We start from the raw sequence: 12,787 nt of genomic DNA, 5'->3' as shown, positions 1-12,787 counted from the left end.
GCCCACGAGGCCCTGCCCAGGTTGCAGAGGGGCCTTCTTCTCTGGGGTTTGGCTTGTCTCTCCATTGCCTTCAGGCTGGATGTTCTCAGAGAAGGCGCCCCAGTGAGAGACATGCGGTCCTGGGGGCCGTCCAGTCCTCCCCCAGACAGAGACCTCCTGGGGCCTCTTGGGCGCCTGCCTTCCAAAATCCTCTCCTGGCGCAGGAGACACGGACACGGTTGTTTATCCTGGGAAGCCTCCTGGCTCTGCAGGCACCTTCCCAAGCCCCTTCCACGATCCAGGAATCCGGGGCGTGCTGGCGGCTGGTCTGGTGCTCGCCTCCTGGTCTGGCCTTTGCAAACCCCTCCTGGGCCCTAGCAGAGCTTTTGTGGGAGCACTTGGACTTCCACAAACAACTCCCCATCTCTCTGGAACCCCAGGGAGGACTGGGGTCGCCGGGGGAAGAGCCTAGAAAACAGGCTTGGGTGGAAGGACCAGTCCTGCCACTTGTGTGCATAGAACCCAAGGCCAGATGACCAGGCAAGGGGACTCAGCAGCTCAGGTGCAGCCAGGAGCCCCGAGGGGCGGGGGCTGCGGGGCAGCAGACCTGGCCGCCTGCCTTTCAGAATGTTCCATTCTCTTTGGCACGAAGCCGTGGAAAGAGAACAAATGTGGACTAAGGGAAAACAAGCGGCGTCATCCCAAACTTTTCTTTCCACCCCGTATCCCGCATCCATTTCACAAGCCCTGTGGGCTCTCCCTGCAAAGGATGTCCAGAATCTGGCCACTCTCCCCACCTCCCTGCCCCTCTGTGGGGGGCCTCACCGTCAGTCCTGTGGGCTGCTCTCCCTGCTTTCCCCTGCATCTCTAATCAGATGTGACTAAACATGTCATTTCCCAGCTCAGGACCTTCTCATGGCTTTTTTTTTTTTTTTTTTAACCATGTGATCTGGCCCTGCCAGAAAGGATTAAGTGAAAGTGTTTCAACACTGCCTGGCACAAATAAGTGCTCCAAATGCCAGTTCTTATTATTTCCACCTGGCTGTGCAACCTGGCACAGCACGTCACTACCCCTCTCTTGTTTCCCCATCTGCAAATGGACAGGCCACATGATTGGGGCTTTGAGGGTTGAGTAGGAGTGCCCTAAACAGGAAAAAGAGAGAAAGGACACTGTAGGCAGGTAGAATCGCCTCGTGCAAGGCTGTTGGCATTATTATGAAAGCATGTTTCATAATATGACTGTTTCAGGAGAGCATGACGTTAATTTGGCCAGGGCATAGGACCCATTGGAGAAGCGACAGGAGGTGAGGCGGGGGAGAAGGGTTGAGGCCAGGTGATAAAGGCCTCACGTTAGGCTAATCAGCCTGAGCTTTGGTCCGTGGAAGGTGTATGAGAAAAGAAATGATGTGATTGGATCTGTGTTTTCTGGACATTACACGGGGGAAAACGCTGGTGGGTGAGAGAGGCTGGAGCATATATTGAGCACCAACTCTGTATAGGGTCTCAGGGGCTCAGCCATCTTGCAGCTTTGGGGTGGAGCTCACCATACGTGATCTCCCCTGAAAGCGGCCACCCAACCTCACGGCGACTTCAGCTCTGGGGTTTCCACCATGCGAGCCTCGCTGGAACGTTATCGTGGCGTCGCGGCCTGGTCCCCAAGTCGGGTTGCAGAGACTGGTCTCGATGACACTTGGGCCGAAGTCCAATCCCCGCCCCCCCCAGCAACAGCCAGTGTTTCCTTTCCCTTCTTCTACCTGCTCTGGACCCTCAGATCCCTGGCCTATCCTGTCCTTCAGCAAATGAGGCACGTGCGGAGCTGTGACCTCCTCCTGGGCTGCTTCTGGAAGGATCTTTCTGGCCCTGCTATCCCCTTCCTCCTTCTAACAGGGATGGGGAGACACGGCTGGACCCTCGGGCTGCCCGCCTCGCCTCACCTCTCGAAGCCGAGCTGCTCTCCTCTGGACGCCCGGGGTGGCGTGGTGCCAGTCTCTCCCAGCCTTTGGCGAGTCGTAATGAGCCAGGACGAGTGATGTGCTCAGGACGGGGCCCCAGGCCCGGCTTATATGGGCTCCGAGGTGCAGAGAGGATAAGCTGGCCCATGTCCCATGTCCAGCGCAGCTAGCAGAGTTCCCGGCTCCGGCCCCCTCCCCACCAGCAGGCAACCTTTTGTTTGGGTCCCCACCAGCTCACGTCCATGGTCACAGATGTGACCCCACCGTTGGGTTGCCCAGGGGGTCTTTTCTCTGCCTGAATCCCCGATCTGGCCTGCAAGACCAAATGGTGCAGGTAACTCACCCTCTCCCAGATCGGCTGGGGCCCAGGAGACTGCCCTTTCCCACCGGCCTTGTCATTGAACGCTGCGGTGGGATAGCACAGCTCCTGCCCCCCCACCCCGTCCTGCCCTGTCCCGCAGGCCTGGAGGGCAGGCGGGGCCAGACCTGGCCAAATGCCCCCCATCGGGCACCCGGCTTTCCTCCCTGGCCCCCGGGAGCTCAGCACGTATCATTAGACTTTATTAAAATCAAAGACGTGAGTCATATTTGCAAACAAGCCCTGCTTGGCCCATCTTCCCCTGCAGCCGCCGGAAGGGGGAGGCGGTGGAGAGAGCCTCGAGCGGCCCTGGGCTCGGGGCGTGCAAGCGCCTTTCTAATTGTTGCGTCCGCCGGTCTCCAGGGGACAGCCACCGCTAATAAATGGCTGGACGGCAGTCAAGAGGAAACGATTTGGCCCACTCGGAGGACGTATTTACATCTCTGAGTGCCGGCCGGCCGGCAGCAGGGCGGCTGACTCAGAACAGACATCCAGGCGATGCTTTTTTGGCTCCCGCTCGAGGATGAATCATTACTATTCTTAGACAAGAATGCATCTCGCTCCTGCGCGAGGGACCAGGGAGGCCCGAGCACTGTAGACCCCCGTGAGGGCGAGCAGGGGGCTCCGCACACGGGGCGGCGGGAGGATAAAAGGAGCCCGGGCCCAAGGTTGATTTTTTTTTTTTCCACCAACCTGGGTGGTTTCAGGTGAATTCCTGAACCTCTCTGAGACTCAGTCTCCCCATCAAGCACATGGGTCCAAAATTTATTCAGCTCGTGTTTATCAGACCCCTCCCACGTGCCGGGCACCGTCCTGGAGTCCCGCAGTGGAGGAGGCAGACACAATCCCTGCTTCTGTGGGAAGACAGACATGAAGCAGGTGTCGATTAAATAAGTCAAGTGAGAAGTGCTGCAACGAAATCTGAAGCTGGGACAGGCGCGGGACCTGGGACGCTGCCTTTTCCGGGACCTCAGGGACGTGGCGCTTGAGCCAGGAGAAAAGGAGCGAGCCGGCCTCTGTGTGGTGCAGGGAACAGGCAGTGCAAAGGCCCTGAGGCCCGAGCTTGCTCAGCCTGTTCCAAGAGCGTACCAGGGAGCAGGGGCCGAAGGGAGGAAGGGGAGGGAGAGGGGGGAAGGGGGTGAGGTTTGAGATGGGCCGACCCTCCGTCCCGGCTGGTCCAGTTGGGTTGTAATTTATGCCTGTTGTCCTGGTGTCCCTTGCAAGTGGCTGGGCCTGAACTAAAGAATATTTTGTCACCCCCTTCGGGGCTGAGGACAATAAGAGCACTGGGGCCATCGGCAGGCCTCCGCGGCCGGGACAGTTGTTGAGCAGAGGGAGGGACAGGCTGGGACTCGGTTCTCGACAGCCGTCAGGAGAACAGATGGGAGGGAGCGAGGTGGCGGTGGGTGGCCAGCGAGGGGCTGCCGGGGGGTCTGGGCTGGGTGGCGGCGGTGGGGGGGGACGGTGGTCAGGTTGGGGGCAACTTGTGCAGCCCCCTGCCAGGGTATCGAGGCGGCTCTGACGAGGAGCAGCGGACCGTGGCCCTCCCCCGGGGCACTACACTCTACAGTTTGCTGCCGGCCCCAGGAGGAAGGCGCTGCTTGGTGCGCGAGGAGCCCGTCAGGGGGTCTCGGCAGCTGGAGTCCCCAGACGGGCCTTGGTGGCTTACCCCTGAGATATTACGGCCTTGGCAAAGGAAGTTGGTTGCCGGCCCTGAGCTCTCCTGCTAGGACAGCCCCCAACCGATGGGACACATTTGTCCCATTCCCAGGAGCCGTTAACATTACGGTTTTTTTTTTAATATATGCACTTTTTAAAAAATTGGAGTAAAAACAGTATTGGTGGAAACGGGGCTCCCTGTCCCAGCCCCGCGTCGCCGTGTCCCGTCCCTTCCCCAGGGGCAGCTGCTGGCAGCGGTCTCCCGGGTTCGCAGCAGGCTTCTCTTGCCCCTCCTCTTATTCACACCCTGGCGGTAGCCCACCGCGCTGTCCTCGCTGCGCCCGCCCCTCATCTCCCGGGTGCGGTTCCCTACGGCGCAGAGACCGTCCCCGCTCGCCCCCCAGGCTGGGTCACGTCTGATCGCGGCCTGGCCCCGCCGTTCGCTGGGCCCCCGTGGGTGGGCGTTGGGGCGTGTCTTCCACCCCTACAGACCACGCGCCGAGGAGCGGCTTTGGGTGGCCACGTGGCCTCTGGCCACGTGTGTGGGTGTCACTGGAGGAGAGAGGCTTAGACGTGGGGTTGCGGGGCCAGGGGACACGTGCCTTTGACCGCGGCTACCGGCCGCCAGGCGCGGGGGAGGCGGCGCCTGGCTCGGTTGCTTCCTCATGGCTTCCGGAGCTGCCCAGGTGCCCAGCACGGGCCAGCGCGTTAGCGGCGGGCACCGAAGGGCTATTGGGTCCCCTGGCCCTCGGCTGAGTGTGGTCACAGTTGGGGCTGTCTGGGGTTTCGAGCTTCTCAGCCCACTTGACCTTCGGAAGATAAGAAAAGGCCAAGCCTTACACCAGGGCATCGCCTCAGCCCTAAGTGAGCACCTACTGTGTGCCTTGTCCTGGGCAGGGACATTCAGGGTCTGGTGAGCAGATGGACATACGGTCAGAGGGTGGCCTTCCGGTGTGAGGGCAGCCCAGAAGACAGGGGCGCCCCTCGGGGAGGTTTGGGGGGACACTGGGGACACTGGGGTGCAGAGTGGGCTCCTTTCAGGCAGGGAGCACAGAGGTGCAGCGATGGGGAAGCCGCGCTGCTGGGGCTGCCCATTCTCAGGGGTGCCTGGCGCCCTGCGCCTCTCGTGGAGGCCCTGAGTTCCGAGGCCGAGTAGGGGAGGGCTTTGGGTTCGAAAGCTGCTGCGGCCTTCAGGTCCCTTTTGGAAAAGACCATTGTCAGCCCCATGTGGCGGGGTTGAGAGAGACCTGGATTTGGAGCAGGCGGGCCTGGGTTCAAGTCTGCGGTCCCCTGCCCTGTCTGGGCACCGTGGCCAGGGCGGTGGGTATGTTCTCCTTGGCCTCGGCACACGCTGGTGACCGTGCTAAGGCTTACCGAGTGCTTGCTGGCTGCCTCCCAGGGCCTGTATTTAACACCTCGTCTGGATTTTCTCCTCGCAAAGCTGACCTTTTAGTGAGAGCTGCAAGAGGAGAAAGGGATGAGTAAAGAGCATGTTGGGAGAGGGCAGTTATCCCCATTATATAGATGAGGAAACTGAGGCCCAGAGAGATCGAGCAAATGGGTGGAGTCCACGTTCAAAGCCCGTGTTTGGCACACAGCAGGGCCAAAGAAGGGCCTGCTGAGGTGACACAGAGAATCCCGCTTTTCAGCTGGGGAAACTGAGGCTCAGGGGTGCACTCACCAAGCCAGGGTTGGCTGAGGCCAAGGGATATTCTTGACTTGGCAACAGCTCTGTGACGTGGGCATTCACTGTTTCCCAAGACTGACGGGGACCGCCAGGCTCAGAGGGCCAGGGCCGCTTGTGCAAACGTAGCGCCTGCGCTGGGGCTGGCGCCCCGGCCGGCCGACTCGGGGCCCCGGCTCTTCCGGCCCAGGGCCGTGTGCCCTCCGGGCCGGGCACCGACTGACCGCCCCCCTCTGTGTTTACTTGAAGGCGCAACGTGCTGAGCTTGTCTTCCGGAATCGACCACCTGGGTTCTCTCAAGTGGGACCTCGCCCTCTGCCTTCTTTTCGTCTGGCTGATCTGTTTCTTCTGCATCTGGAAGGGTGTAAAGTCCACGGGCAAAGTAAGTTGTATTTCCGTTCCTTCCCTCCCTCCCAGAGAGAAATATTAAGGCTGACCCTTAGCCGAGAAAATCTCTCGTCCCCTGCCAGGACCTTCTGGCCCCAAATTAGCCCTGGCCTGGCCGAGGGTTAGCCCGTGTGTGCCGATAGAAAACAACCCTCCAAAAAAAACGTGGGGAAGGCACGTGGCGTGCGGCATTTGCCCATCGCATGGTATAAGTTCTGCCGTTGTGTCGGCTCGGGAGTCACGGATGGCTTAACGTTTCAGCCAAGTTTTCCTGAAAATGTTTAAGTCACCTCTTGGGCCGGTGTGAGTCAGGTCCCACACACCTGGTTTCACACATCCGGAAGTGCTGGCAAGGACGCAGCTGCTCACAGATAACTCGCGTAATTATTCATGTGATCGCCACACATACGCGGTAACGAGAGCTGGGCCGGCGACTGTTAATTTTGAGCTGTTGGCCGACACCACACGCCCTTGCTTCATGAAAGCAGGCCTGGCAGGGGCGTCACCCGGGGACGTCGTTAGAAACCCACTGGTGGGTCTGCCCAGTCCTGCAGGGCAAGAATCTGCATTTCCACCCTATCCCCAGATAAACTGAATGTGCACGACAGTTCGAGAAGCACTGGTTTAGATGTCGGCTGCTAAGTCTGATTCGCTGAGTTATCATACAACTAATATTTTCGCTGGGAATGATGATGTCAGCCTGAAAGTGTTCGCTGATGATTAAATCTGCTGATAACTGAGATGTCAGCTGTTAACCGAGGTTATCGGCTACCCTTGACATAAGTGCTACTGGGGAATAGGTTACTAGGGGATTAGCTGTTGACAAAGGTGGTAGGTGACCAGTAAAATGTTATCCTGTAATTAAGGTTTTGGATGTACCCGGTGTATCGACCATAATGAAAATGTTAGCTGCCGACTAAACCGTGAGAGCCCAGCAATCGCCTGGCAGCTCGTCCTGAGGACAGGGGCCAGGGCAGGGGCATCTTTGACAACCAGAGGGGTGAGACCTGACGCAGGTGGTTGGATTTGCCTTTTGATGCTCCCTCTTCTCAGAAGCATTTGAATCTTGATAGGGAGAAAACCTCTGTAGGATCAAGAAGCCACCACGGGCAGAAGAGTATCTTCAGGTGGCGTTAGGGGACGGTGACGGGCAGTGGGGGAAGTTGTGTGGAGAGGCGCCTTTGCTGCTCCAGCCGCACGCTTGAATTTAGCATCGGGGAATGTGCTTCCCCCCCTTGGATAAAAGAGCCGCTTGGATAAAATCTTGGCTCTCAGCAGGTCCACATAATTAATCCCGTCCCACGCTTGGCCAGATCCGCAGTCCCCAGGTTGGAGAGGCCAAGTGGGACAGCCCCTGGAACGGGGCCCTGTGCTGCCCCTGCCCTCTGCCTGTTCCTCGGGACAGATTGACACAGTGCTCCTAAAACCCAGGCTGGCAAAGGAGCAGGCAGGGCCACAGAGCTCCCCACCCGCCCCGCTCCTTCCCCCCAGAGGCTGCAGGCAACGGCCCCCTGCCCCCAGGACAGGCAGGTGGGGAGGGGGCCAGGCGGGAGGATGGGGGGACACGAGGTATTAAACCTCCCCGGAGGGCCCTTTCACCTGCGTTATCCCATTCCTTCCTTGGTCTTGTGAGAAAACCATACATTGTACTAAAATAGTAAGGAAACGGGCCCAAGGGGTTAAGGGTCTTGGCCAAGGTCATTTCTGAGCCTCGGTCTCCTCATCTGTAGAATGGGTTGGAGCGAGGGTTAAAATTTGGTGTGCTGAGCACCTAGCCGGGCACAGGAACCGCCAGTTCCCTTCTTCGCCCTGCCTTGGTTTCCCCTGCGAAAGTCTGTCTGTCAGAAGTTTCTGTGGAGCACAAGTCCCGGGCAGTGCTGGAGACATAATCATTTACTTAGGCACTGAAAGTTTTTGGGCCTCCACCTTGCCAGGTACCATTGTCAGAATGGGATTTGGGCCTTGCCCGGGTCACCAAAACCAGAGAAAATGTCTATTATCAACTTACTGACAGTCTGGCAAGGAAGAGTCAGATTCTAGAAGATGAATCGGTGAAACGTGTAGGAGTCAGAGGGTGACAAGGTACGGAAAGGAATAAGGAAGAGAGCAGGCGTGCCGGGGTGCAGTTCACAGTGGGGTGGTCAGGGAGGGCCTTTGGGGTGACTTTGGGGCAAAGCGTGGAAGGGAGCGAGGAGGTCTGGGCTTCCAGGGAGAGGAGACCGTCTGTGCAAGGGCCCTGAGGTGTGTCTGACAGTTCCTTGAGGAACCCCCAATCTGATGGAGAAGGCTGACGCCCACCAGGATCGGTCTGCAAAGCGTTAGAGAAGGCGGGGTATGGGGCAGCCCAGGCGTTGAAGCCAGAAGCTCAGGGGGCCAGGCTGCAGGGAGGCCAGGCAGACGGGACTTGCCAGGGGCTCCCCAGCCCCCCCCCCCCGAGCCACGACCCTGGTCCTCGGGTGGCTCCAGGCCTCAGAAGGGTGGGCCTGGTTCCCAGAACAACAGCAGGGCCTTGGCCAGTCAAGAGACGCCAAGAAAAATACAGTGAGGGCCCGTGGGTGCCCTGGCACCCCAGGGCCGAGCGCCCGCCCGCCAGCCATGGCGGCCAGCCTGGGCAGCCGCCCAGCTCCCCGGCCCGCATGGGGGCCAGGCCCGCACAGCAGGACCAGCCTCCCCGGGCCGAAGTCCCGCTCCACGGCTGATCCTGGTCCATACAGAGGAGTCTGGCGGGGAGTTGAGGCAGGGGAGGCAGGGCCCAGGACCCGAGTTCAGGTCGCTCGGCTTCTCTGAGGCGCAGCTTCCTTTTTGTAATCGTAGACCCTGCAGGTGTTTGAAACTTGACTGTAGCTTGAGTCCTTTAACAGCAAGTGCTCTGTGTAGCACATGTGTGCCAGGCACGGTGCCGGGTCTGTTTAGTAGCTCATTTAATCCTCATAACATTCTGGGGTCAGTGAGATTATGAGTCCCATTTTATGGGAGGGGAAACTGAGGTTCAGAGAGGTTAATTGACTTGCCCAAGGTCACAGAGCTTGTCGGGAGCCAAGCTGGGATTTGTGCACAGGCAGCCCTCTGCTCCCTCACCAGACTGACCGTCACGTGCTCTCTGCCTGAGGGGGCAGTAGGGCGTGGGGCAGATAGGCCACGGAAGTCCAGGCTCTTACGCAGGAACCCCAGCCCCTGTGCACCCAGAGTGGGGGGTACCATCCTAGAAATAGGCACTCATGTTTCCAAGCACCTCTTCTTGTCTGGTGGGTAGAGAGGGCTGGTTTGGGATCTCCGTTCTGCGCTCCCAGAGCTGCCTAACTTTGGGCAAGTCCCATTGCCTCTCTGAGCCTCAGTTTCCCCTTCTGGGAAACGACTGAGCAATGCCTCCCTCCCCACGGCGTTGCTGGAGGGCCCTCAGGGCCTGCCCAGGTACCAGGCACTGACCGGGCAGCAGCCCCAGCTCCCGGAGCGTCTGTCCTTCTGGGCCGAATGGCCCCTGACCCGCGCCTCCCCCCGCACGCTCGGGACAGAGTGGGGACTGGAGCCCTCGCTCCTGCCTCCTGGGCCGGCCCTTCCCCACTGTCCTCAGGGAATGGGGAACATGTGTCCTTGCAAGTTTCCAGGGCAATCGGGCCACAGGGCTTTTGGGTCGAAGGCTCAGAGGAGCTACGGATGTTCGCCAGCTAGAGCGGAAAAATACCGCGTCCCGCCGCAAGGCCTGCTGGGCCACCGCCAGAGGCCCACTGGCAGCGGCTGGCACCGGCTTCTCCCGCGAGCATCCCGGGGGAGGCACGGAAAAGTTGAGAGAATGGCTCTCAGGGGCTTGTCCTCGGAGCGAAAAATTCTGCAAAACAAGGGTGGCTTTTGGAAGAGGTGACAGAGCGGAACTGTCTGACTGTGGATTTAGCGGCACAAAGAGACACCAGATGCCTCTGAAGCCAGATGGCCTGGGCTCAGATCCCACCCCTGCCACCTACTGGCTCTGTGCCCTTAGGCAGCTGATTTCACCTCTCTGAACCTCGGTTTCCTCTTCTAGAAACCGAACGTAATACCGGTACCTCCCTCTTGGCCTTCGTGAGGATTAAATGAGCAAATACACGGAAAGCTCTCGCTCGCCGTGCCTGGCACGCAGTCAGAGCTGCGTGAGTGCTGTTCAATATAAATTGAATAATGAAAACAAAGGAAGCCCCCATCACCGCCACCTCATTCCGGATCCTGGGCCGTGCCCCTGGCACAAACCCCTCCGGCCTCAGCCCAGGCCGACTGCCCCAGTGGGGACCCAGCTGGCTTTGAAGTGGCAGCCCTCTGGGGACCGGCCCAGGGGGCTGCTGTCAGCAGCTATTGTTCGCTGCCGCCGGGCGTGGCGCTAGGCCGGCGGGCCCCGGGGGTGGAAGCTGTCGGGGGGCGCCTGGGCAGGAAGGGAGGGGGCAGGCCGGGGCGCCAGGCTGGTTCTCTGTGCTCATGTCTCTCTCCCCTTGTGTGGCTTCCTGATGTGCCCCCACCCTCCCCGTCTGCCTTTATAGCCTCGGGAAATGGGGAGGGTTCCCCATTCTTCCCAAGGAGAAGAAAAGAGTGGCTGGGGAAACTGAGGCCCAGAGGGAGAAAGGGGGTCCAGGGAGGGAGTGGGGGGGATCCCTCCTTTTTTAATGTACAGGGTCCTCACACCAGTTCTGACGCAGGGTTCTTGCCTGTCACCACAGGCCTAAGAGTCAGCCTGGTGAGTGTTCCCATCTAGATGAGGCCAAGGCCAAAGTCACGTGGCTAGCGGGTGGCAGAAGGGGGGTATGACCCCTACACACACACCTACCCGCTCAACCACTCCTCCCTCTCCCCTGGAGCAGCGGAGCTCATTTGGCCCAAGCCCCTTGTTTCCCAGGCACCCCGAGAGGGGCAGGACCAACGTCCGGCAGCAAACCAGCCTCTGAACTTGAACTCAGATCCGAGAGTCTGGGCCACAGCCCTCGGCGACTTCAGCCTCCCTCCGGTCACTGGGTTAAATAAACTGCCAGGCGTGAAAGGGCTTTGAGTCAAAGCTGTGTTGCTGCCGCTGCCGCAGCTGCGGCATGGAGCTCTGGGGCACGCGATCCCAGCTCTGCCACTTAGGTGCTGGGCAAGCAAACGGCCCTCTCTGGGCCTGATTCCTCACCTACAAAATAGGGATAATAAAACCTACCCGAGAGGGCTAATGGCGGGGTGCATGAGTGTAGAAGTTTTAGCACTTAGAATAGCACCAGATATACAGCAAGTGCTCAATAAATGCTGGCCGGTATTGTTGGGCTGCGGGCAGCTGAGCCAGGTGGGGTCTGTGGGCTTCCTTCTTGACCTTTTCCGAAGCCTGTTTCTGGTTGTTTCTACTGAAGGGGATCGAGGCTTCAGAACTGTGCTGTCTGGGGCTGCCGGGCAGAGTTTGGGGTGCGGCCGACATCCGTCGACCACCGCTACCTCCTTGGACCCCAGAAGTGGCGTGCGGGGCGGGCAGAGGCTGGGGGTCTTTCTTGCACCACCCCCTGTGCCATGAGCACATTGAGTGCTCCTCCGGGCCTCAGTTTCCTCGCCCGTCAGGGGGCATGGTGACAGCACCTCCTCTCGGAAGCCCCCTCCCCACAAGGCCTTCAGGCGTGGTCCTGGGCTCTGCCGGCAAGTCTCAGCCGCTCAGGGGCCCCCGAGGACTTGGTGCCCGTCGCCCACTGACACAGTAAAATGCCTCGTGCCTTTGCGCAGGGCCAGGCGCTCGGCCTTCCTTGGGCTCTGGGTTCAGATCTTGACCTCTGTAGATGAGCCAGGCAAGTCCTTGGGCCCCGCCGAGCCTCGTTCCCACCTCCGTAAACTGGGCTGCCGGCCTGCGGCTTTGGGGGCGTAGTCGAGGTGAAGAGGGCCAGGGCCTCGGGAGTCCTTAGCCAGGTGCCCTGCTCCGCGCGCAGGGCCGTCGTTCAGCGGCTCCCGAGCTCCTCCCGGGTGCGCGCGCTGCGCTGAAACGTTATATGCAGCTGGGGTACGTCGGTGGAGGCGAAGCCTCGGGAATCAGCGTTTTCAGGGCAGGAGAGGGAGAGAACGGGGGGCAGAGCGGGCGCTCACCGCCGTCCCCTCCCGCCCTGCCTCTGGCTTGTGTGGGGCGTGCGGGAGACCCAGCGAGAGCCTTGGGCCTCCCGGGACCCAGGAGAGATGGGGCCTTCTCCCTCCCAGCCGAGGGGGCATTGCGAGGCCTCAGTTGTTCCTCAGAAGTCCCCGTGTGAGTCCCACACAGTAGCCATGTCAGCCGTGGACTCTCTTCCCGTGTACGTGCTATTTCAGGGACATCTGTAAACATCATCCCATTGAAGCCTCATCTAACCCCTTGATGGGGTGCTCTATTAACTTGTATTTTGCACATGAGGAAACTGGGGCCCAGAGAGGTTAAGCAACCTGCTCACGGTCACACAGCAAAGCAAGGGGGCAGACCTGGGATTGGAATCACCAGGCTCCCACTAAGTGCTGTAATATGTACCCTGCGCCGTGTGCCAGGCACAGACTTCATGGTGTACCCTTTTATTTCTGTCTCTGCCAGCTGGCAGGGCAGATCCATGAGAGCAGGAGTTTTTTTTTCTCGGTCTTGTTCACCCTTGAACTTCGGGGCCCAGGCAGTGCCCGGGACATCTACAAGGTAGGTATTTGTGCTTTGCCCAAGGTACAGATGAGGAAACTGAGGCCCAGAGAGGCACCGTGACCGGTCCCATCTGAGGCTTGGGCGCAGGGACCTGGCTGCAGGGTCCGTGCCGGGCGAGTCCCCCTCCTGCCCGGCCCCGGGTT

General features: G+C 59.9%; 1 protein-coding gene across 4 annotated transcripts in view; it reads left to right on the top strand.

The window, feature by feature from the left end:
• SLC6A6 (solute carrier family 6 member 6) overlaps positions 1–12,787 on the top strand; it is a 75,271-nt gene that overhangs the window by 41,253 nt on the left and 21,231 nt on the right. For all 4 annotated transcript variants that reach the window (XM_058288335.2, XM_058288337.2, XM_058288336.2 and 1 more), the window contains one exon: positions 5,882–6,014. In XM_058288335.2, coding sequence (XP_058144318.1) covers positions 5,882–6,014 — 133 coding nt within the window. The remainder of the gene's footprint in view (positions 1–5,881; positions 6,015–12,787) is intronic.

This window comes from Dasypus novemcinctus, chromosome 26 (assembly GCF_030445035.2).
Source record: "Dasypus novemcinctus isolate mDasNov1 chromosome 26, mDasNov1.1.hap2, whole genome shotgun sequence".
NCBI classification, from domain to species: Eukaryota; Metazoa; Chordata; class Mammalia; order Cingulata; family Dasypodidae; genus Dasypus; species Dasypus novemcinctus.
Note: the sequence above shows the minus strand (reverse complement) of the source record. Positions and strands in the feature narration are given on the sequence as shown.